This window comes from Bombina bombina, chromosome 10 (genome assembly GCF_027579735.1).
Source record: "Bombina bombina isolate aBomBom1 chromosome 10, aBomBom1.pri, whole genome shotgun sequence".
NCBI lineage: Eukaryota > Metazoa > Chordata > Amphibia > Anura > Bombinatoridae > Bombina > Bombina bombina.
The window spans coordinates 181787050-181812436 of record NC_069508.1 but is presented as its reverse complement, the minus strand read 5'-3'; the positions used below and the strand labels follow the sequence as shown (position 1 = coordinate 181812436).

The 25387-nt window shown below is 43.0% G+C and overlaps 1 protein-coding gene across 1 annotated transcript in view; it reads left to right on the top strand.

The window, feature by feature from the left end:
- TESK2 (testis associated actin remodelling kinase 2) overlaps positions 1-25387 on the top strand; it is a 587073-nt gene that overhangs the window by 460226 nt on the left and 101460 nt on the right. The window contains exon 8 of the mRNA XM_053693575.1: positions 4283-4366. Within this exon, the coding sequence (XP_053549550.1) occupies positions 4283-4366 (84 nt within the window). The remainder of the gene's footprint in view (positions 1-4282; positions 4367-25387) is intronic.

Genomic DNA, 25387 nt, shown 5'->3' with positions numbered 1-25387 from the left:
ATGTGCACTGTTCCTGAGTGTTGTGCCTTTCGTTACAGGCAGGCTCGCCTTTGTGTTTTACTCGCACGTTTTTGAGCTGTTTGGGGACCCTATCCTTCTCAGGTATGGGACTCATCAGTCTCCTCCTTCGAATGGCTCACCTCATTAGACATGGGGGGGATGAAGTAATCTCCTTTAAAGGGACAGTCAACACCAGAATTTTTGTTGTTTTACGATAGATAATCCCTTTATTACCAATTCCCCAGTTTTGCATAACCAACACAGTTATAATTATGCACGTTTTACCTCTGTAATTACCTTGTATCTAAGCCTCAGCAGACTGCCCCCTTATTTCAGTTCTTTTGACAGACTTGCATTTTAGCCAATCAGAGCTGTCTCCATGGTAAATTCACGTGCATGAGCTCAATGTTATCTATATGAAATACGTGAACTAATGCCCTCTAGGGGTACAAAAATATTAAAATGCATTTAGATTAGCGGCAGCCTTCAAGGCCTAAGAAATTAGCATATGAACCTCCTAGTTTTAGCTTTCAACTAAGAATACCAAGAGAACAAAGCAAAATTGGTGATAAAAGTAAATTGGAAAGTTGTTTAAAATGACATGCCCTATTTGAAACATGAAAGTTTTTTGTTTTTTTGGACTTGACTTTCCCTTTAAGTATTGTTATCGAGATCTTTCCTACTTTTGTTGGAAGAACAGGGTTTCCGTTCGGCTGGTCCTGCGGATCTTTCAGTTCTTCTTGGGCGTTAACCCTCTGGTTGCCTGTTTATTTTATTTTATCTGGTTAGGATGGATTTTATTTTATTTTTCATACTGTGTTTCCTGCGGGAACTTAATCTCTGGGATCGATACTCGCTGTTTGCTTCTACGGAAGTTGTTCGGGACACGTTAGTCCCATGTTTTTCTGTTCTCTTCCTCCCTCTCTCTTCCTCCCTCCCTGAGGGCGGATTTAGCCAGCTTGGCAGTTATGACCCTGGTTGCAGGCTGGTCCTGCTTGGGTTCAGATCTTCTGTCTCGCGGCTTATTCAGACATGTGGCACCTATTATACCTTGCTGGTCAGGTTGGGGTGCCGAGTGCTCTTAACATTATTTATGTTATTTGTTTAAATAGCTTCAACTAAGCATTCTCAAGAGGACTTGCGGGTCCATGAGGCTCTCGGGATTGTTTCGGTCCTAAATAGCAGTCACTCTGGTGACTGGGTCAGTGAATTTTGCTGTGTCACTCTCTGTTTCCAATACCTTCAGAACCTAGAGTTTTCCTTTCCACGTGGTGGGAAAATTAGAGGGTTTAGCGCCACTTTCCGCCGGCGGGGCGGTGTTGCTTTAGGAAATTGTCCTTTGTGGGCTTGTTCCTTTAGTGGTTCTCTTCTTCATAGAGACCTCTTGCATTGTCTGTTTTCTCCTTGGAATGTTTTGCCTTCGGGGGACTTGGATTCCCTTCGGGAGTTGGTGGTTCCGTTTCGGGACATTGGACAGTGGGTTCCTTCTGGGCTCCGGTTAGGGTTCCTTCCCAGTGTTGGGTATGCTCTGCATCTCTTTCTTGGGATAGAAGAGGTCCTAGTGGTTTTCCACTCAGATGGTTTAGGCATTGCCATCCAGGTGGCATCCAAACCCTGGTTTTACCGTCTTCTGACTTTCACTCTGAGGCGATGTGGAGGTTTGATGTTGCTCTGTTCGGGTGACTTGTCCTCACTGTTCCTCTGGTGTCTGGAGCTTGTGGCTAGCTGGATAGCTAGCTCAGCATACTAATGCTCTGTGGCTACTCTGTGCTGTTGCAACCAAGGGTTGCTAGTTCGATCCCCGGTGAGGTCTACTCTGCATTTTCTCCTTCCAAGGTTAATTTGATGAGCAGAGTTTTTTTTGTCCCTTTAGAGGGATTAGCCGCACTTTTAAAGCACAATCATGTGACTGTTGCTTGGATGCCTGTTAGCTCTAGTGTCCTTTTATGGACCTGGCTCTTTGGAGTGTTGGGCTCCTGTGAGGGGTGGTCTCTTCCCTTTGGGTTGGGACTTACAAGGGCTTCTTGCTCTTGTTATCCAGGTTGTTTTAGATTTTTCCCTGGGAGGTCTGTTTTTGATATCAATCAAGGGATTTGTGTTCCTGGAAGATTGTTTAGATTAAACATTGTGGGACCCGGGCTTCTTGTCCTGATCTTCCGGTGGTCGAGGGTTTTACTCAGCGTTTTCTCTTTGATCCGGCTGTGGGATGTTACTGGACCTTATGATCCTAGGACTGGCCTGGGGGTTCAAGTTTCTGTGGTTCTGTTCTGGCTGTTCTGTTTTGCAACTTGGCCAGATTTACTGAGAGCTCCTTGGGGCTTGACTTGTGCCGGACCATACGGTTCCCTTGGGACAACCAACTATCGTGACCTATTGGTGGGTTTCCCTGCCTAGCAAACGGAAGGTTTGCGGTTGCTCAACTGTCCTTTTGCGCCTGGTATGTGTGCTAGCACATTGTTTTAGTTTTTTTTTCTGTGTTTGTCAGTGAAGTGGCCTTGTGTCCTCTCAGTTCTTTCTACGATTTCCTGTCTTATGGGCAGGTGTTAATCGACGCTCTCCTCTTCAGGGGGCTCGGTGTCCTCCTTACAGAGGTGTGATTCCTTTTTTGGGGGCCTCTCCTGTGTTCAGGAGGTTGGAGCAGATGTTTTATCTGTTTCGTGGACTGGTCTGCTCTTTGAGTTGTTCCTTCCCATCTGGGGAGCTGCTGGCTCCGCATTGAGACTTCGTCTGGTGGCTTGCTAGATCCCTTGGGTCTATTACCTGCTCGATTGTCTTTCGATTGAAGAGGCTGGGTCCATTCTTCCACCCCTTTGGGGGCTGTTCTTGGGGTTCCTTCGGTTCCCTTGCTTTCAGATCTGCCGCTGCTTGGGCTGGTCCTGCTAGGTGTAGGATCTGAGATCTGTTGTTCATCCTCAGGTCTTGGGGGTGACAGTGGACCTTGTTTTTTCTGTGCTTCTTCCCCTTTGATCTGTGAGTAGGCTTGGTGGGCTGGATTGCCGGGAGAGTGTCGTCCTGTCTTGGAGGTTAGGCAATCTATTTTGTTTGGACGCTTCTTCCTTACGGATAGTGTTTCTCCGTGTCTTCCTACGGATGGCAGCGTGTTACTGGACTCATGTTTATTTTCTGAGTTTGCTACTTGTACTTTGCAGTTTGCTCAGTCTCTGAGTTCTGATGTTTTGAGGACTTAGTCTTCAGCTGTCTTTTCGATGCTGTTGCACGATGTTTGGGAGATGTTTCTTCTCCATGATAATGCCCAGTTGCTCCTTGTGGGTTGGGCGACGTCTCCCCTTGTTTCGGGATCCGTTCGGGTCTCTGTGGACTTGACCTTCCCTGAGGGGGTTTTTCCTTTAGGATTTTGCTGTGCCTTTGGGTATCCCTTTGGCTTACCCTTGTCCTCTCCCTTTTGGGGATTTTGGTACTGTACTAGAAGGGGTTGTGTGGGGACTGACTGCTGGGTGATGGTTGTCCTCGAGGAATGTTGGCTCAGTGAGTCTGCTTGCGGTCTCTATTTTGGCTTTTCGGACTATCTGCAGGTCAGTGTCCTTGGGGCCTTTTTCCTTCTAATTTTTTTGCCTGGCTCCAACGAATCAGGGTTTAGTTGGGTTGTGGTTTTTCAGGCCTGGTGCCCTCAGAATGGGCCGCCTATTGTACCCTCCTGTTTTTGCATTCAGTGTCCTCTATAGCTTGGGTATTGTTTTCCCAAAAGTAATGAATGCAGCTGTGGACTGATTCCATTTATGAAGAAAAACTTAAATTTTGCTTACCTGAATTTTCTTTTCTTCAGATGGAAAGAGTCCACAGCTCCCCACCCATATTTTTTCTGTGGGGCGTCTTTATTTTTATTCTTCTGGCACCTTTTCACCCTGGTATTTCTTCTACTGTTCCTTGATCCTCTGCAGAATGGCTGGGGAATAATGGAAGTGGGAGGAGTATTTAAGCCTTTAACTGGGGTGTCTTTGCCTCCTTCTGGTGGCCAGGTTCTTATTTCCCAAAAGTAATGAATGCAGCTGTGGACTCTCTCCATCTGAAGAAAAGAAAATTATCAGGTAAGCATAATTCTAAGTTTGTGTTGTTTTTTGTTTTTTTTTAAATGACACACCATAAAAATGCTCTGGTACTATTTCATAAAAAAAATTGAATAAAATCTCAGCTGTTGGATGGTACCAGAGACTTTTTATAACGTACATTCTGATTGCAGTGGAGCATATAAGAGCAGTGAAATGTGTAAAGTTAGAAATAATTTAAGAATGAAGCCTCACTCCTTTATTCCTCTCCCTTTCAGGCAGATGTATTCTCCTACGGCATAATCCTCTGTGAGATAATAGCGCGGATACAAGCTGACCCGGATTATCTGCCACGCACAGAGGTGAGCAGTGTCTGTGTGATGGTCACTGTAACAGTCAGCTGATGTGTGCTGCACATGTTTATTGTGAATTATTACACACCACCCCTAGCTCTGTGATCATAGGGCAGTGATACAACACTGGGATGGCTTCCTGTAAACAGACCGTAATTAACCCTAAACAAGGAAGTGTTCTATATAAACCTACCATTATTGATGTTCATTGTATAAGCTCTTCTATGCACACATCCATGTATGATTTTTTTTTTAGTCGGTGTTCGTTTTTGATAGGTTCTGTAGATTGAAGCAAATAAACTTGCACATGGTTATCATCGTTATTTATTTCGAGAGTGCTGCCAAATTCTTTAGAGAGGGTACATGAGTCATGGTGCACCCTGACACCAATTCATATATATGCATAAAACAGACTAAACAAAACCAATTCATACAAGAGTAAGCAAGACCAGCTTCTTTGTATGGTGGTCACACAAATCTCTGTAGTCCTCTGAACACTGTTGGTTAACCCATAAACAACTGCAAACGTACCCTGTGGCATCGGAAACAGGTGCTACATAGTCAGAATTATCGAACATTCATTTTAACAGTGATTGGCCATTTAAAGGGACAGTAAAGTCAAAATTAAACTTGCATGATTCAGATAGGGAATGCAATTTTAAACCACTTTTTAGTTTTACTTTCCTAAGATATGGAGAGTCCACAACGTCATTCAATTACTAGTGGGGAATATCACTCCTGGTCAGCAGGAGTAGGCAAAGAGCACCACAGCAAAGCTGTTAAATGTCACTCCCCTACCCATAATCTCCAGTCATTCTCTTTGCCTCTGTCAATGGAGGAGGTGAAGTCTGGTGTCTGAAGAAAAAAATTGATTTATTTTCGCTAGAAGCAAGATTTTTGGGTATAGCTGTAGTCCATGTCAATCTCTCCAGTAGAGTAGTGGTGGCTTTAAAGCAGTTAGAAATTGTGAGGTAGTCCTTGCTTGGTTTTCTAACATATTTGCTGCCTATGGTATAGAAAGCTAGAGTTAGTTACTCTGTTCTTACTTTTTCTACAGGTCTCTCTAAGGAGTATGTGTCCTTTCATGCCTAGTATGCTGTCTACCTGCCGGACAGCTGGATGTGCAGGTAAGTGTTTTTGTCTTCTAGGTTTGGAGACTTGCACTTAAATTTAACAAAAAAATATGCATTTTTTTGGGACACTTTAAACCCTTAGTAGGGTTTTTATTTTGGCAGTGTGCAGGCACAGGATATGTATGTGTGAGACTTAAGGTTAACCTTCCTTTATGGATAGGAAAGGGTTAACTTTTTATTTGTGGCTTAGTTTATTCTGCTGTGTGTTAAAGGTCCCTTTCGCTTTTTTTTTTTTTTTTTTTTTTTTTGAGCAATGGGTCTTTTTTTGTTAGTTTGCACTTAAGAGCAGTTAAAGCTATGGTCTCCGTTTGACTTTAAGTGCGCTATGTTTGCAGAGATTCGCACCTCGGCTTCAGTGTTTTTGCCACCTCTGTGTTTGCGCGCTTTCACTTAACGCTCTGTTAAGCAAGCCGGTCACATGATTCATTGTCTCTTCCGCTCTGTGTTCAGAGCGGCATTGGCAGTGCTGGTTGTGTTTAGGAGACCGGCAAGGTTATTTGGCATGCTGTTTTTTGTTTTTTCCAAACGGAGGGCACCTCAGTTTGCTGAGGTGTAGAGGGCCTTCATTGGGGTTTGTCTTTTTGAGCACAGTATCGCTTGGTGTGAGTTCAAAATTTAAAGTGATAGTACTTTTAAAAAAAAAAATTATTTGCTTTTTTCTTTGGGAATACCTTTAGCTTGGATCATGGAGCAGGAGTCTGTTCCTATGGATAAATGTTTGTGTCTTGATGCCCAAATTGATTTACCCATGCAATTTTGTTCCTCCAGTTTAGACAGAACTTTAAAAAGTAAAGATTTTTTTTGTTTGAGTCTGTCTCTCAGGATGATGCTGTTCAGGCAATGCCACAGCTTTCTCCTCAAATGTCCCAAGCCTCTATGGCGTCACAGTTCCCTGCAGTTTCTCTCAGCCTCCTGGTGGAGTTTATTTGCTTGCAGATTTTTCTTCTCCGGTATCTTTGGCAGAATCTGCAAAATTATCTGCTTTTCCTATTTTGGGGAAACGCAAGAGGAAAACTTAACATATATTTCAGATAGTAAGTTTTCTGTCCCTGCTGCTGCTACGCAAGTTGCCCTCCCTCTTAACTCTGAGGAGGTTTCCTCAGGGGCTTCTGAGGGTGAGATCTCAGATTCTGACAGTATAATTCCTTTGCTCATACATCCAAGCACTTCAGCCACCAGAAGAAATCTTTGTTTAAAAGACCTTTTATTCTCATTTAGTTGGGTCCAAAAGTTTACAGGAACGTTGTTTCGAACCTACAATAGGCTCTTAGTCATGTATAATTCCTTTGCCTGATACTGAAGAAGTAAGCTTCAGGTTTAAGCTTAAACACCTTTGTGTATTGTTAAAGGAGTTATTGGCTACTTTGGACGACTCCGACTCTCCTGTCGCGGTCAATCCTAAAAAATCTAGTAAACGTAACAGATACTATGATGTTCCTTCCTCTGTGGAAGAGTTTCCTGTTTCAGACCGTGTGACGGAGATTATATCACAGGAATGGGAAAAGCCTGGGATTCCCTTTTCCCCTTCTCCAGTTTTTTAACATTTTTTACAGTTACTGACTCTACTAAGGATTCATGGCGCATGGTGCCTAAAGTAGAAGGGGCTATTTCTCTTGTAAAGGTGTATCCAGTCCACGGGTTCATCCATTACTTGTGGGATATTCTCCTTCCCAACAGCTGTCTATATAGCTCCTCCCCTAACTGCCACCCCCAGTCATTCTCTTGCAACTCTCGACAAAGGAAGTATCAAGAGATATGTGGTGACTTAGTGTAGTTTTTACCTTCAATCAAGAGTTTGTTATTTTTAAACGTTACCGGCGTTGTACTGTTTTACTCTCAGGTAGAAATTGGAAGAAGAATCTGCCTGGAGGTTGATGATCTTAGCGGTTTGTAACTAAGGTCCATTGCTGTTCTCGCACATAACTGAAGAGTATGGAAAGAAAACTTCAGTTGGGGGGACGGTTTGCAGATCACCTGCTTTGAGGTATGTTCAGTATATTTTTTTCTAGAGAGATAAGGTCTAGAAAATGCTGACAGTGCCTGGTATATTTGAGGTAAGCCTGATACAGTGATTTAACAACGACTGGGATCATGCTTACAAGATAAGGGTAATCATGTTAACTCTCATATTAGTGTAAAAACGTTTGCATAACTTACAGAAAAAACGTTTCTTCTCTGAGGGTGATAAATCTTTATTTGGGGCCTAGTTTTCCACATGGCTTGTTAGATTACTCCTAGGAGTACTTTTTTTAAGGCCCTCTGACATTGAGTGCATGGTGGGAGGGGCCTATTTTCGTTCACTTTATGCACAGTTAATATTCAGACTGAGACATCCAGCTTCCCTAAAGGAGTCCTCTGGCATCTAGGACCACTATAGAGGGTTTTTTTCCTGCAAAAATCGAGTTTAAGGGCAGGTTTTTCTAATCTGGTTTGGGGCCTAAGGGGTTAATCATTCATTTGCAAGTGGGTGCAATGCTGCTTTAGTTTCTTATACACACACTAAAAAATTTCGTAGAGTTTACTACTTTTTAAAACTGTTTTGCAGTTTGTGGTAGTTTTTTTCACTTAAAGGCACAGTACCGTTTTTGTTTAATTGCTTTTTCACATTTATTAGTGTTTTCCAAGCTTGCTGGTCTCATTACTAGTCTGTTAAACATGTCTGACATAGAGGAAACTCCTTGTTCATTATGTTTAGAAGCCATTGTGGAACCCCCTCTCAGGGCCGTCTTTAATATTGACTGGGCCCTGGGCGAAAATTTTCTTGGGCCCCCCCCCCCCACATGCAATTTCGCTCTCCACCCCAACATCCCAAAAAACAACAAAATCTATATTATTTTTTTTTTTAATTATTAGCCCAGCAGTGGATTATCCACTGCTGAGCTAATCATTTAAAAAAATGAAATAAATTGCAATATGTGAAACTGGACCTAAGCAGTACTAATAAGTAAATAAATATATACATTCCTCCACTGTGGATTCATTTAATATTCTTTTGAATGTGATTCTGGTGTGAGGTTAGTTGGTTAAAGAGATTTAGGGCAGCCAACAGAAGCAAAGCAAGGTAAAGACTGAGAAGGAAGCATGGAGGTGCAGTATAAGTTTACTGACTGGAACAGCATCTATGGGAAGCTGTAAAATCTGAGACAGAGAGAAAACAAAAAACTATACAAATAAACCTTACATTAATGTGTGAAGTATCAGCATGACACTATACATCAGCCACAGCAGCACATGTCACTTCTTTGCTAGGAACAAGTTCCCTCTCACCTTGCACTAGACAATGCTGCATGGGGAGGGGTGTGTGTACACTCACTTATTCTTCCCACTGACACCTTTCTACAAAGCACTGTTCCCCTAACAAACTTCAGTTATTTGATCTTAGGGCCACAGCAGAAAGAGCAGGGCTAAGGGAACCAGCAGACTGGATGCTGTCTGTCCAAGGTTGCATGGATACAGTGTGAGATGGGTTACACAGCCTCAAGACTGAAGAGAGCAGTGTATGCAGCTGCAAAGATGCTCAAATCCTCACATGCTTGCCGCTTCATCTTTCTGCTGCATGCGCCTACAGTCAGCCCTACCCAGAAACAATCCCTACCACCAGAGCAGTTACCTGGTAACAGTGGTAACCCCAGTAGGACCTTTTATGATGCAGTGGCAATGGCTGGATGCCGAGTTAGGGCTTTGCATTCAGTGCTGCATAGTGCACATCTAAAACAGCACATGGCAATAGCTTGGCATGTCACATGACACCGGCATGGTCTGGCACAGTTTAAAAATATATATATATAAGCAGAGTACTTTTGACTGTGACAGTATTATGACTGAATGTGTGTGTTCCCCATGTCACATCAGCAGTCTGGTATGAACCATAAAAAAAAAAAAAAATTTTTTTTTTTTTTTTAGGACTCTTGGACCCCTCAACAGAAACTGGGCCCTGGGCAGCTGCCCCTTTTGCCCTGTGTTAAAGACGGTCCTGCCCCCTCTTAGAATGTGTACCAAATGCACTGACCTTTCTATAAGTTATAAAGACCATATTATGGGTTTTAAAGATTTATCACCAGAGGTTTCTCAGACTGACAAAAGGGAGGTTAAATCACCTAGCTCTCCCCATGTGTCAACCTATATCTCCCGCGCAAGTGACGCCAAGTACATCTGGCGCGTCCAATGCGTTTACCTTACAAGACATGGCGGCAGTAATGAATCATACTCTCACAGAGGTATTGTCCAAACTGCCAGGGTTACAAGGAAAGCGAGACAGCTCTGGGGCTAGAACAAATACAGAGCTTTCTGACGCTTTAGCAGCTATGTCTGATATACCCTCACAATGTACAGAAGCCGAAGCAGGAGAGCTTCTATCTGTGGGTGACATTTCTAATTCAGGGAAGGCGTTACTTCAGTCTGACTCTGAAATGACAGCATTTAAATTTAAGCTTGAACACCTCCACTTGTTGCTCAGGGAGGTTTTAGCAATTCTGGATGACTGTGACACCATTGTAGTCCCAGAGACATTGTGTAAAATTGACAAATACTTTGCAGTGCCTGTTTACACTGATGTTTTTCCAATCCCTAAGAGGTTTTTGGAAATTATTACGAAGGAATGGGATAGACCAGGTGTACCGTTCTCTCCCCCTCCTGCTTTTAAAAAGAGGTTTCCCATAGATGCTGCTACACGGGACTCGTGGCAGACTGTCCCTAAGGTGGAGGGAGCAGTCTCTACCCTAGCGAAGCGTACAACTATCCCCGTCGAGGACAGTTGTGCTTTCCTAGATCCAATGGATAAAAAATTGGAGGGTTTCCTTAAGAAAACCTTTATACAACAAGGTTTTATTCTCCAGCCTCTTGCATGCATTGCCCCAGTCACTGCTGCAGCAGCTTTCTGGTTCGAGTCTCTTGAAGAGGCTTTACAGGTGGAGACCCCATTGGATGATATCCTAGACAGGCTTAAAGCTCTTAAGTTAGCCAATTCATTTTATTTCTGACGCCGTTTTTCATTTAACTAAGCTAACGGCTAAGAATTCAGGTTTTGCCATTCAGGCGCGTAGGGCGATATGGCTTAAATCCTGGTCAGCTGACGTTACTTAAAAGTCTAAGCTTCTCAACATCCCCTTCAAAGGGCAGACCCTATTCGGGCCTGGAATGAAGGAGATCATTTCTGATATTACTGGAGGAAAAGGCCACGCCCTTCCCCAGGATAGGTCCAACAAATTAAGGACCAAACAGACTTATTTTCGATCCTTTCGAAACTTCAAGAGTGGCGCAGCTTCAACTTCCTCTACTGCAAAACAAGAAGGAAATTTTGCCCAGTCCAAGCCAGTCTGGAGACCTAACCAGGCTTGGAACAAGGGGAAGCAGGCCAAAAAACCTGCTGCTGCCTCTAAGACAGCATGAAGGAGTAGCCCCCGATTCGGGACCGGATCTAGTTGGGGGCAGACTTTCTCTCTTCGCCCAGGCTTGGGCAAGAGACGTCCAGGATCCCTGGGCTCTGGAGATTGTTTCCCAGGGATATCTTCTGGATTTCAAAGCCTCATCTCCAAAGGGGAGATTTCATCTCTCACAATTATCTGCAAACCAGATAAAGAGAGAGGCATTCTTGCGTTGTGTTCAAGACCTTCTGGTTATGGGAGTGATCCACCCAGTTCCAAGGGAGGAACAGGGGCAAGGATTCTATTCAAATCTGTTTATAGTTCCCAAAAAAGAGGGAACTTTCAGACCAATCTTGGATCTCAAGATCCTAAACAAATTTCTCAGGGTCCCATCCTTCAAGATGGAGACTATTCGAACCATCCTACCTATGATCCAGGAGGGTCAATATATGACTACCGTGGACTTATAGGATGCTTAACTCCACATTCCGATACACAGAGATCATCATCGGTTTCTCAGGTTTGCCTTCCTAGACAGGCATTACCAGTTTGTGGCTCTTCCCTTCGGGTTAGCCACGGCACCAAGAATCTTTACGAAGGTTCTAGGGTCCCTACTGGCGGTTCTAAGGCCACGAGGCATAGCGGTGGCTCCTTACCTAGACGACATTCTGATACAGGCGTCTAATTTTCAAATCGCCAATACAGACATTTTTCTGGCATTCCTGAGGTCTCATGGGTGGAAGGTGAACGAAGAAAAGAGTTCTCTCTCCCCTCTCACAAGAGTTTCCTTCCTAGGAACTCTGATAGATTCGGTAGAAATGAAGATTTTTCTGACAGAGGTCAGGTTGTCAAAGCTTCTAACTTCCTGCCGTGCTCTTTATTCCACTTCTCAGGCGTCAGTGGCTCAGTGTATGGAAGTAATCGTCTTAATGGTAGCGGCAATGGACATAGTTCCGTTTGCCTGCCTACATCTCAGACCACTGCAACTTTGCATGCTCAATCAGTGGAATGGGGATTAGACAGATTTGTCCCCTTTTCTAAATCTGCATCAAGAGACCAGGGATTCTGTTCTCTGGTGGCTATCTCGGGTCCATCTGTCCAGGGGAATGAGCTTCCGCAGGCCAGAATGGACTATAGTGACGACAGATGCCAGCCTTCTGGGCTGGGGCGCAGTCTGGAACTCCCTGAAGGCTCAGGGTTCGTGGACTCAGGAGGAAGCCCTCCTTCCGATAAACATTCTGGAACTAAGAGCGATATTCAATGCTCTTCAGGCTTGGCCTCAGCTAGCTGCGGTCAGGTTCATCAGATTTCAGTCGGACAACATCACGACTGTAGCCTATATCAACTATCAGGGGGTACAAGTAGCCCCCTGGCGATGTTGGAGGTTTCAAAGATAATTCTATGGGCAGAGGTTCACTCTTGCCATCTCTCAGCTATCCATATCAGAGGAGTAGAGAACTGGGAGGCGGATTTCCTAAGTCGGCAGACTTTTCATCCGGGGGAGTGGGAGCTTTATCCGGAGGTATTTGCCCAGTTGATTCAACTATGGGGCAAACCAGAACTGGATCTCATGGCATCTCGTCAGAACGCCAAGCTTCCTCGTTACAGGTCCATGGATCCCAAGGCAGCGCTGATGGATGCTCTAGCAGCGCCCTGGTCCTTCAGCCTGGCTTATGTGTTTCCACCGTTTCCTCTGCTCCCTTGTCTGATTGCCAAGATCAAGCAGGAGAGAGCTTCGGTGATTTTGATAGCTCCTGCGTGGCCACGCAGGACTTGGTATGCAGATCTGGTGGACATGTCATCCTTTCCACCATGGACTCTGCCGCTGAGGCAGGACCTTCTACTTCAAGGTCCTTTCAAACATCCAAATCTAATTTCTCTGCGTCTGACTGCTTGGAGATTGAACGCTTGATTTTATCAAAGCGTGGTTTTTCCGAGTCGGTCATTGATACCTTAATTCAGGCTCGAAAGCCTGTCACAAGGAAAATCTATCATAAGATATGGTGCAAATATCTTCATTGGTGTGAATCCAAGGGTTACTCATGGAGTAAAGTCAGGATTCTGAGAATCTTATCCTTTCTCCAAGAGGGATTGGAGAAAGGATTGTCTGCTAGTTCCTTAAAGGGACAGATTTCTGCTCTGTCTATTCTTTTGCACAAACGTCTGGCTGAGGTTCCAGACGTTCAGGCGTTCTGTCAGGCTTTAGTTAGAATTAAGCCTGTGTTTAAACCTGTTGTTCCGCCATGGAGTTTAAATTTAGTTCTTAAAGTTCTTCAAGGGGTTCCGTTTGAACCTTTGCATTCCATAGATATTAAACTTTTATCTTGGAAAGTTCTGTTCCTAGTAGCTATCTCCTCAGCTCGAAGAGTTTCGGAGTTATCTGCTTTACAGTGTGATTCCCCTTATCTGATTTTCCATGCAGATAAGGTAGTTTTGCGTACCAAACCTGAGTTTCTTCCTAAGGTAGTATCTAATAAGAACATCAATCAGGAGATTGTTGTTCCTTTATTATGTCCTAATCTTTTACACAATCTTGATGTGGTTCGTGCTTTTAAGATTTATTTACAAGCAACGAAGGATTTTCGTCAAACATCTGCTTTGTTTGTTGTCTACTCTGGATAGAGGAGAGGCCAAAAGGCTTCGGCAACTTCTTTCTTTTTGGCTGAGAAGCATAATCTGCTTAGCTTATGAGACTGCTAGCCAGCAGCCGCCTGAAAGAATTACAGCTCATTCCACTAGAGCGGTGGCTTCCACGTGGACTTTTAAAAATGAGGCCTCTGTTGAACAGATTTGTAAGGCAGCGACTTGGTCTTCGCTTCACACTTTTTCTAAATTCTACAAATTCGATACTTTTGCTTCTTCAGAGGCTATTTTTGGGAGAAAGGTCTTACAGGCAGTGGTGCCTTCCGTTTAATTTCCTGCCTTGTACCTCCCTTCATCCGTGTCCTAAAGCTTTGGTATTGGTATCCCACAAGTAATGGATGAACCCATGGACTGGATACACCTTTACAAGAGAAAACATTTATGCTTACCTGATAAATTTATTTCTCTTGTGGTGTATCCAGTCCACGGCCTGCCCTGTCATTTTAAGGCAGGTGTTTTTTATTTTTCAAACTACAGTCACCACTGCACCCTATAGTTTCTCCTTTTTTTCTTGCTTGTCTTCGGTCGAATGACTGGGGGTGGCAGTTAGGGGAGGAGCTATATAGCCTCTTGCAACTTCCTGTTGGGAAGGAGAATATCCCACAAGTAATGGATGAACCCGTGGACTGGATACACCACAAGAGAAAGAAATTTATCAGGTAAGCATAAATTTTGTTTTCTACTTTGGCTAAAAACTACAATCCCTATAGAGGATGTTAAGGATCCTATGGACAAGAAGCTGGAGGCTTATTTAAAAAAAAAAGATGTATGTTCATCAGGGTCTTCAATGGCAACCGGCAGTCTGTATTGCTTCAGTAGCAAGTGCGGCATCTTATTGGTGTGATGCTTTGTCTGAATCTATTTTAGAAGACTCAGTTGGAGGAGATTCAAGATAGGATTAAGACTCTCAAACTAGCCAATTTCTTTTTTTTCTGATGCTAACATGCAAGTTATTAGACTGGGGCCAAGATGTCCGGCTTCTCTGTTCTAGCCCACAGGGCCTTGTGGCTAAAATCTTGGTCAGCTGATGTTACTTCCAAGCTTTTAGCGCTCCCTTACAAGGGAAAGACCTTGTTTGGACCTGGCCTGGCAGAAATAATTTCTGATAATTAGCAAGAGTCCATGAGCTAGTGACGTATGGGATATACATTCCTACCAGGAGGGGCAAAGTTTCCCAAACCTCAAAATGCCTATAAATACACCCCTCACCACACCCACAAATCAGTTTTACAAACTTTGCCTCCTGTGGAGGTGGTGAAGTAAGTTTGTGCTAGATTCTACGTTGATATGCGCTCCGCAGCAGGTTGGAGCCCGGTTTTCCTCTCAGCGTGCAGTGAATGTCAGAGGGATGTGAAGGGAGTATTGCCTATTTGAATTCAATGATCTCCTTCTACGGGGTCTATTTCATAGGTTCTCTGTTATCGGTCGTAGAGATTAATCTCTTACCTCTCTTTTCAGATCGACGATATACTCTTATATATACCATTACCTCTACTGATTTTCGTTTCAGTACTGGTTTGGCTTTCTACTACATGTAGATGAGTGTCCTGGGGTAAGTAAGTCTTATTTTCTGTGACACTCTAAGCTATGGTTGGGCACTTTTATATAAAGTTCTAAATATGTGTTTAAACATTTATTTGCCTTGATTCAGGATGTTCAACGTTCCTTATTTTCAGACAGTCAGTTTCATATTTGGGATAATGCATATGAATAATTCAATTTTTTCTTACCTTAAAATTTGACTTTTTTTCCTGTGGGCTGTTAGGCTCGCGGGGGCTGAAAATGCTTCATTTTATTGCGTCATTCTTGGCGCAAACATTTTCTTGTCATTTCCGGCGTCATACGTGTCGCCGGAAGTTGCGTCATTTTTTTGACGTTTTTGTGCCAAAAAATGTCGGCGTTCCCGGATGTGGCGCCATTTTTTGGCGCCAAAAGCATTTAGGTGCCAAATAATGTGGGCGGCTTTTTTGGCGCTAAAAAAATTTGAGCGTCATTGTTGTCTCCACAATATTTAAGTCTCATTATTTATTGCTTCTGGTTGCTAGAAGCTTGTTCATTGGCATTTTCTTCCCATTCCTGAAACTGTCATTTAAGGAATTTGATCAATTTTGCTTTATATGTTGTTTTTTCTATTACATATTGCAAGATGTCTCAAATGGACTCTGAATCAGAAGCCACTTTTGGAAAAACGCTTAACTGAGTTTCAGTTCTACCAAAGCTAAGTTCATTTATTTTAAATGTTATAAATGTTTATCTTTAGCTATGGTTTGTAATAAGATATTATGTTATACTTTTACATGCGGAATCCATTAGTATTTATGCTTTATATATTTTCTTTTCTTACAAGAAATATTTAGAAGACTTATAAGAAATATTTTTCTGATTCTATGTTAAAGGCTTTGTCTGACTTCGTGCCTTCTAATAAAATTTCTTTCATGTAATTAGCAAGAGTCCATGAGCTAGTGACGTATGGGATATACATTCCTACCAGGAGGGGCAAAGTTTCCCAAACCTCAAAATGCCTATAAATACACCCCTCACCACACCCACAATTCAGTTTTACAAACTTTGCCTCCTATGGAGGTGGTGAAGTAAGTTTGTGCTAGATTCTACGTTGATATGCGCTCCGCAGCAAGTTGGAGCCCGGTTTTCCTCTCAGCGTGCAGTGAATGTCAGAGGGATGTGAGGAGAGTATTGCCTATTTGAATGCAGTGATCTCCTTCTACGGGGTCTATTTCATAGGTTCTCTGTTATTGGTCGTAGAGATTCATCTCTTACCTCCCTTTTCAGATCGACGATATACTCTTATTTATATACCATTACCTCTGCTGATTTTCGTTTCAGTACTGGTTTGGCTTTCTACAAACATGTAGATGAGTGTCCTGGGGTAAGTAAATCTTATTTTCTGTGACACTCTAAGCTATGGTTGGGCACTTTGTTTATAAAGTTCTAAATATATGTATTCAAACATTTATTTGCCTTGACTCAGGATGTTCAACATTCCTTATTTTCAGACAGTCAGTTTCATATTTGGGATAATGCATTTGAATCAATCATTTTTTCTTACCTTAAAAAAAAAATAAAAAAAAAAAAAATTTGACTCTTTTTTCCCTGTGGGCTGTTAGGCTCGCGGGGGCTGAAAATGCTTCATTTTATTGCGTCATTCTTGGCGCGGACTTTTTTGGCGCAAAAAATCTTTTCTGTTTCCGGCGTCATACGTGTCGCCGGAAGTTGCGTCATTTTTGACGTCCTTTTGCGCCAAAGATGTCGGCGTTCCGGATGTGGCGTCATTTTTGGCGCCAAAAAGCATTTAGGCGCCAAATAATGTGGGCGTCTTATTTGGCGCTAAAAAATATGGGCGTCGCTTTTGTCTCCACATTATTTCAGTCTCTTTTTTTCTTTGCTTCTGGTTACTAGAAGCTTGTTTATTGGCATTTTTTCCCATTCCTGAAACTGTCATTTAAGGAATTTGATCAATTTTGCTTTATATGTTGTTTTTTCTCTTACATATTGCAAGATGTCTCACGTTGCATCTGAGTCAGAAGATACTTCAGGAAAATCGCTGTCTAGTGCTGGAACTACCAAAGCTAAGTGTATCTGCTGTAAACTTTTGGTAGCTATTCCTCCGGCTGTTGTTTGTATTAATTGTCATGACAAACTTGTTAATGCAGATAATATTTCCTTTAGTAATGTACCATTGCCTGTTGCAGTTCCTTCAACATCTAAGGTGCAGAATGTTCCTGATAACATAAGAGATTTTGTTTCTGAATCCATCAAGAAGGCTATGTCTGTTATTTCTCCTTCTAGTAAACATAAAAAATCTTTTAAAACTTCTCTCTCTACAGATGAATTTTTAAATGAACATCATCATTCTGATTCTGATGACTCTTCTGGTTCAAAGGATTCTGTCTCGGAGATTGATGCTGATAAATCTTCATATTTATTTAAAATGGAATTTATTCGTTCTTTACTTAAAGAAGTACTAATTGCTTTAGAAATAGAGGTTTCTGGTCCTCTTGATACTAATTCTAAACGTTTAGATAAGGTATTTAAATCTCCTGTGGTTATTCCAGAAGTTTTTCCTGTTCCTAATGCTATTTCTGAAGTGATTTCCAGAGAATGGGATAAATTGGGTAATTCATTTACTCCTTCTAAACGTTTTAAGCAATTATATCCTGTGCCGTCTGACAGATTAGAATTTTGGGACAAAATCCCTAGAGTTGATGGGGCTATTTCTACCCTTGCTAAACGTACTACTATTCCTACGTCAGATGGTACTTCGTTTAAGGATCCTTTAGATAGGAAAATTGAATCCTTTCTAAGAAAAGCTTATCTGTGTTCAGGTAATCTTCTTAGACCTGCTATATCATTGGATGATGTTGCTGCAGCTTCAACTTTTTGGTTGGAAACTTTAGCGCAACAAGTAACAGATCATGATTCTCATAATATTATTATTCTTCTTCAACATGCTAATAATTTTATCTGTGATGCCATTTTTGATATTATCAGAGTTGATGTCAGGTTTATGTCTCTAGCTATTTTAGCTAGAAGAGCTTTATGGCTTAAAACTTGGAATGCTGATATTGCTTCTAAATCAACTCTACTTTCCATTTCTTTCCAGGGTAACAAATTATTTGGTTCTCAGTTGGATTCTATTATCTCAACTGTTACTGGTGGGAAAGGAACTTTTTTACCACAGGATAAAAAATCTAAGGGTAAAAACAGGGCTAATAATAGTTTTCGTTCCTTTCGTTTCAACAAAGAACAAAAGCCTGATCCTTCATCCTCAGGAGCAGTTTCAGTTTGGAAACCATCTCCAGTCTGGAATAAATCCAAGCCTTCTAGAAAGGCAAAGCCTGCTTCTAAGTCCACATGAAGGTGCGGCCCTCATTCCAGCTCAGCTGGTAGGGGGCAGGTTACGTTTTTTCAAAGAAATTTGGATCAATTCTGTTCACAATCTTTGGATTCAGAACATTGTTTCAGAAGGGTACAGAATTGGTTTCAAGATGAGACCTCCTGCAAAGAGATTTTTTCTTTCCCGTGTCCCAGTAAATCCAGTGAAAGCTCAAGCATTTCTGAATTGTTTCAGATCTAGAGTTGGCTGGAGTAATTATGCCAGTTCCAGTTCTGGAACAGGGGATGGGGTTTCTCCAACATAGGTGTGTCCGGTCCACGGCGTCATCCTTACTTGTGGGATATTCTCTTCCCCAACAGGAAATGGCAAAGAGCCCAGCAAAGCTGGTCACATGATCCCTCCTAGGCTCCGCCTACCCCAGTCATTCTCTTTGCCGTTGTACAGGCAACATCTCCACGGAGATGGCTTAGAGTTTTTTAGTGTTTAACTGTAGTTTTTCATTATTCAATCAAGAGTTTGTTATTTTCAAATAGTGCTGGTACGTACTATTTACTCAGAAACAGAAAAGAGATGAAGAATTCTGTTTGTATGAGGAAAATGATTTTAGCAACCGTAACTAAAATCCATGGCTGTTCCACACAGGACTGTTGAGAGCAATTAACTTCAGTTGGGGGAACAGTTTGCAGTCCCTTGCTGCTTGAGGTATGACACATTCTAACAAGACGATGTAATGCTGGAAGCTGTCATTTTCCCTATGGGATCCGGTAAGCCATGTTTATTACGATTGTAAATAAGGGCTTCACAAGGGCTTATTTAAACTGTAGACTTTTTCTGGGCTAAATCGATTGATTATTAACACATATTTAGCCTTGAGGAATCATTTTATCTGGGTATTTTGATATAATAATATCGGCAGGCACTGTTTTAGACACCTTATTCTTTAGGGGCTTTCCCAAAGCATAGGCAGAGTCTCATTTTCGCGCCGGTGTTGCGCACTTGTTTTTGAGAGGCATGGCATGCAGTCGCATGTGAGAGGAGCTCTGATACTTATAAAAGACTTCTGAAGGCGTCATTTGGTATCGTATTCCCCTTTGGGTTTGGTTGGGTCTCAGCAAAGCAGATACCAGGGACTGTAAAGGGGTTTAAAGCTTAAAACGGCTCCGGTTCCGTTATTTTAAGGGTTAAAGCTTCCAAAATTGGTGTGCAATATTTTCAAGGCTTTAAGACGCTGTGGTGAAAATTTGGTGAATTTTGAACAATTCCTTCATGTTTTTTCGCAATTGCAGTAATAAAGTGTGTTCAGTTTAAAATTTAAAGTGACAGTAACGGTTTTAGTTTAAAACGTTTTTTGTACTTTCTGATCAAGTTTATGCCTGTTTAACATGTCTGAACTACCAGATAGACTGTGTTCTGAATGTGGGGAAGCCAGAATTCCTATTCATTTAAATAAATGTGATTTATGTGATAATGACAATGATGCCCAAGATGATTCCTCAAGTGAGGGGAGTAAGCATGGTACTGCATCATTCCCTCCTTCGTCTACACGAGTCTTGCCCACTCAGGAGGCCCCTAGTACATCTAGCGCGCCAATACTCCTTACTATGCAACAATTAACGGCTGTAATGGATAATTCTGTCAAAAACATTTTAGCCAAAATGAACCCTTGTCAGCGTAAGCGTGGCTGCTCTGTTTTAGTTACTGAAGAGCATGACGACGCTGATATTAATATCTCTGAAGGGCCCCTAACCCAATCTGAGGGGGCCAGGGAGGTTTTGTCTGAGGGAGAAATTACTGATTTAGGGAACATTTCTCAGCAGGCTGAATCTGATGTGATTACATTTAAATTTAAATTGGAACATCTCCGCATTTTGCTTAAGGAGGTATTATCCACTCTGGATGATTGTGAAAATTTAGTCATCCCAGAGAAACTATGTAAAATGGACAAGTTCCTAGAGGTGCCGGGGCTCCCAGAAGCTTTTCCTATACCCAAGCGGGTGGCGGACATTGTTAATAAAGAATGGGAAAGGCCCGGTATTCCTTTCGTCCCTCCCCCCATATTTAAAAAATTGTTTCCTATGGTCGACCCCAGAAAGGACTTATGGCAGTCAGTCCCCAAGGTCGAGGGAGCGGTTTCTACTTTAAACAAACGCACCACTATTCCCATAGAGGATAGTTGTGCTTTCAAAGATCCTATGGATAAAAAATTAGAAGGTTTGCTTAAAAAGATGTTTGTTCAGCAGGGTTACCTTCTACAACCCATTTCATGCATTGTCCCTGTCACTACTGCCGCATATTTCTGGTTTGATGAACTGCTTAAGGTGCTCGATAGTGACTCTCCTCCTTATGAGGAGATTATGGACAGAATCAATGCTCTCAAATTGGCTAATTCTTTCACTCTAGACGCCTCTTTGCAATTGGCTAAGTTAGCGGCTAAGAACTCTGGGTTTGCTATTGTGGCGCGCAGAGCGCTTTGGTTGAAATCTTGGTCGGCTGATGCGTCTTCCAAGAACAAGCTACTAAACATTCCTTTCAAGGGGAAAACGTTGTTTGGTCCTGACTTGAAGGAGATTATTTCTGATATCACTGGGGGTAAGGGCCACGCCCTTCCTCAGGATCGGCCTTTCAAGGCAAAAAATAGACCTAATTTTCGTCCCTTTCGTAAAAACGGACCAGCCCAAGGTGCTACGTCCTCTAAGCAAGAGGGTAATACTTCTCAGGCCAAGCCAGCTTGGAGACCAATGCAAGGCTGGAACAAGGGAAAGCAGGCCAAGAAACCTGCCACTGCTACCAAGACAGCATGAAATATTGGCCCCCGATCCGGGACCGGATCTGGTGGGGGGCAGACTCTCTCTCTTCGCTCAGGCTTGGGCAAGAGATGTTCTGGATCCTTGGGCGCTAGAAATAGTCTCCCAGGGTTATCTTCTGGAATTCAAGGGACTTCCCCCAAGGGGGAGGTTCCACAGGTCGCAGTTGTCTTCAGACCACATAAAAAGACAGGCGTTCTTACATTGTGTAGAAGACCTGTTAAAAATGGGAGTGATTCATCCTGTTCCATTAAGAGAACAAGGGATGGGGTTCTACTCCAATCTGTTCATAGTTCCCAAAAAAGAGGGAACGTTCAGACCAATCCTAGATCTCAAGATCTTAAACAAATTTCTCAAGGTCCCATCGTTCAAGATGGAAACCATTCGAACTATCCTTCCTTCCATCCAGGAAGGTCAATTCATGACCACGGTGGATTTAAAGGATGCGTATCTACATATTCCTATCCACAAGGAACATCATCGGTTCCTAAGGTTTGCATTCCTGGACAAACATTACCAGTTCGTGGCGCTTCCTTTCGGATTAGCCACTGCTCCAAGGATTTTCACAAAGGTACTAGGGTCCCTTCTAGCGGTGCTAAGACCAAGGGGCATTGCAGTAGTACCTTACCTGGACGACATTCTGATTCAAGCGTCGTCCCTTCCTCAAGCAAAGGCTCACACGGACATTGTCCTGGCCTTTCTCAGATCTCACGGCTGGAAAGTGAACGTGGAAAAGAGTTCTCTATCCCCGTCAACAAGGGTTCCCTTCTTGGGAACAATTATAGACTCCTTAGAAATGAGGATCTTTCTAACAGAGGCCAGAAAAACAAAGCTTCTGGACTCTTGTCGGATACTTCATTCCGTTCCTCTTCCTTCCATAGCTCAGTGCATGGAAGTGATCGGGTTGATGGGGGCGGCGATGGACATAGTTCCTTTTGCGCGCATTCATCTAAGACCATTACAACTGTGCATGCTCAGTCAGTGGAATGGGGACTATACAGACTTGTCTCCGAAGATACAAGTAAATCAGAGAACCAGAGACTCACTCCGTTGGTGGCTGTCCCTGGACAATCTGTCTCAAGGGATGATGTTCCACAGACCAGAGTGGGTCATTGTCACGACCGACGCCAGTCTGATAGGCTGGGGCGCGGTCTGGGGATCCCTGAAAGCTCAGGGTCTTTGGTCTCGGGAAGAATCTCTTCTACCGATAAATATTCTGGAACTGAGAGCGATATTCAATGCTCTCCAGGCCTGGCCCCAGCTTGCGAGGACCAGGTTCATACGGTTTCAATCAGACAACATGACGACTGTTGCGTACATCAACCATCAGGGGGGAACAAGGAGTTCCCTAGCGATGGAAGAAGTAACCAAAATTATTCTTTGGGCGGAGTCTCACTCCTGCCACCTGTCTGCTATCCACATCCCAGGAGTGGAAAATTGGGAAGCGGATTTTCTGAGTCGGCAGACATTGCATCCGGGGGAGTGGGAACTCCATCCGGAAATCTTTGCCCAAGTCACTCACCTGTGGGGCATTCCAGACATGGATCTGATGGCCTCTCGTCAGAACTTCAAAGTTCCTTGCTACGGGGCCAGATCCAGGGATCCCAAGGCGGCTCTAGTGGATGCACTAGTAGCACCTTGGACCTTCAAACTAGCTTATGTGTTCCCGCCATTTCCTCTCATCCCCAGGCTGATAGCCAGGATCAAGCAGGAGAGGGCGTCGGTGATCTTGATAGCTCCTGCGTGGCCACGCAGGACTTGGTATGCAGATCTGGTGAATATGTCATCGGCTCCACCTTGGAAGCTACCTTTGAGACGAGACCTTCTTGTTCAGGGTCCGTTCGAACATCCGAATCTGGTTTCACTCCAGCTGACTGCTTGGAGATTGAACGCTTGATTTTATCGAAGCGAGGATTCTCAGATTCTGTTATCGATACTCTTGTTCAGGCCAGAAAGCCTGTGACTAGAAAGATTTACCACAAAATTTGGAAAAAATATATCTGTTGGTGTGAATCTAAAGGATTCCCTTGGGACAAGGTTAAGATTCCTAGGATTCTATCCTTCCTTCAAGAAGGATTGGAAAAAGGATTATCTGCAAGTTCCCTGAAGGGACAGATTTCTGCCTTGTCGGTATTACTTCACAAAAAGCTGGCAGCTGTGCCAGATGTTCAAGCCTTTGTTCAGGCTCTGGTTAGAATCAAGCCTGTTTACAAACCTTTGACTCCTCCTTGGAGTCTCAATTTAGTTCTTTCAGTTCTTCAGGGGGTTCCGTTTGAACCCTTACATTCCGTTGATATTAAGTTATTATCTTGGAAAGTTTTGTTTTTAGTTGCGATTTCTTCTGCTAGAAGAGTCTCAGAATTATCTGCTCTGCAGTGTTCTCCTCCTTATCTGGTGTTCCATGCAGATAAGGTGGTTTTACGTACTAAACCTGGTTTTCTTCCAAAAGTTGTTTCTAACAAAAACATTAACCAGGAGATTATCGTACCTTCTCTGTGTCCAAAACCAGTTTCAAAGAAGGAACGTTTGTTGCACAATTTGGATGTTGTTCGCGCTCTAAAATTCTATTTAGATGCTACAAAGGATTTTAGACAAACATCTTCCTTGTTTGTTGTTTATTCAGGTAAAAGGAGAGGTCAAAAGGCAACTTCTACCTCTCTCTCTTTTTGGATTAAAAGCATCATCAGATTGGCTTACGAGACTGCCGGACGGCAGCCTCCCGAAAGAATCACAGCTCATTCCACTAGGGCTGTGGCTTCCACATGGGCCTTCAAGAACGAGGCTTCTGTTGATCAGATATGTAGGGCAGCGACTTGGTCTTCACTGCACACTTTTACCAAATTTTACAAGTTTGATACTTTTGCTTCTTCTGAGGCTATTTTTGGGAGAAAGGTTTTGCAAGCCGTGGTGCCTTCCATTTAGGTGACCTGATTTGCTCCCTCCCTTCATCCGTGTCCTAAAGCTTTGGTATTGGTTCCCACAAGTAAGGATGACGCCGTGGACCGGACACACCTATGTTGGAGAAAACAGAATTTATGTTTACCTGATAAATTTCTTTCTCCAACGGTGTGTCCGGTCCACGGCCCGCCCTGGTTTTTTTAATCAGGTCTGATATTTTATTTTCTTTAACTACAGTCACCACGGTACCATATGGTTTCTCCTATGCAAATATTCCTCCTTAACGTCGGTCGAATGACTGGGGTAGGCGGAGCCTAGGAGGGATCATGTGACCAGCTTTGCTGGGCTCTTTGCCATTTCCTGTTGGGGAAGAGAATATCCCACAAGTAAGGATGACGCCGTGGACCGGACACACCGTTGGAGAAAGAAATTTATCAGGTAAACATAAATTCTGTTTTTATTCAAATCTCTTCATTGTACCAAAGAAGGAGAATTCCTTCAGACCAGTTCTGGATCTAAAAATATTGAATCGTTATGTAAGGATACCAACGTTCAAAATGGTAACTGTAAGGACTATCTTGCCTTTTGTTCAGCAAGGGCATTATATGTCCACAATAGATTTACAGGATGCATATCTGCATATTCCGATTCATCCAGATCATTATCAGTTCCTGAGATTCTCTTTTCTGGACAAGCATTACCAGTTTGTGGCTCTGCCGTTTGGCCTAGCTACAGCTCCAAGAATTTTTACAAAGGTTCTCGGTGCCCTTCTGTCTGTAATCAGAGAACAGGGTATTGTGGTATTTCCTTATTTGGACGATATCTTGGTACTTGCTCAGTCTTTACATTTAGCAGAATCTCATACGAATCGACTTGTGTTGTTTCTTCAAGATCATGGTTGGAGGATCAATTCACCAAAAAGTTCATTGATTCCTCAGACAAGGGTAACCTTTCTGGGTTTCCAGATAGATTCAGTGTCCATGACTCTGTCTTTGACAGACAAGAGACGTCTAAAATTGATTTCAGCTTGTCGAAACCTTCAGTCACAATTATTCCCTTTGGTAGCCTTATGCATGGAAATTCTAGGTCTTATGACTGCTGCATCGGACGCGATCCCCTTTGCTCGTTTTCACATGCGACCTCTTCAGCTCTGTATGCTAAATCAATGGTGCAAGGATTACACAAAGATATCTCAATTAATATCTTTAAAACCGATTGTACGACACTCTCTAACGTGGTGGACCGATCACCATCGTTTAATTCAGGGGGCTTCTTTTGTGCTTCCGACCTGGACTGTAATTTCAACAGATGCAAGTCTCACAGGTTGGGGAGCT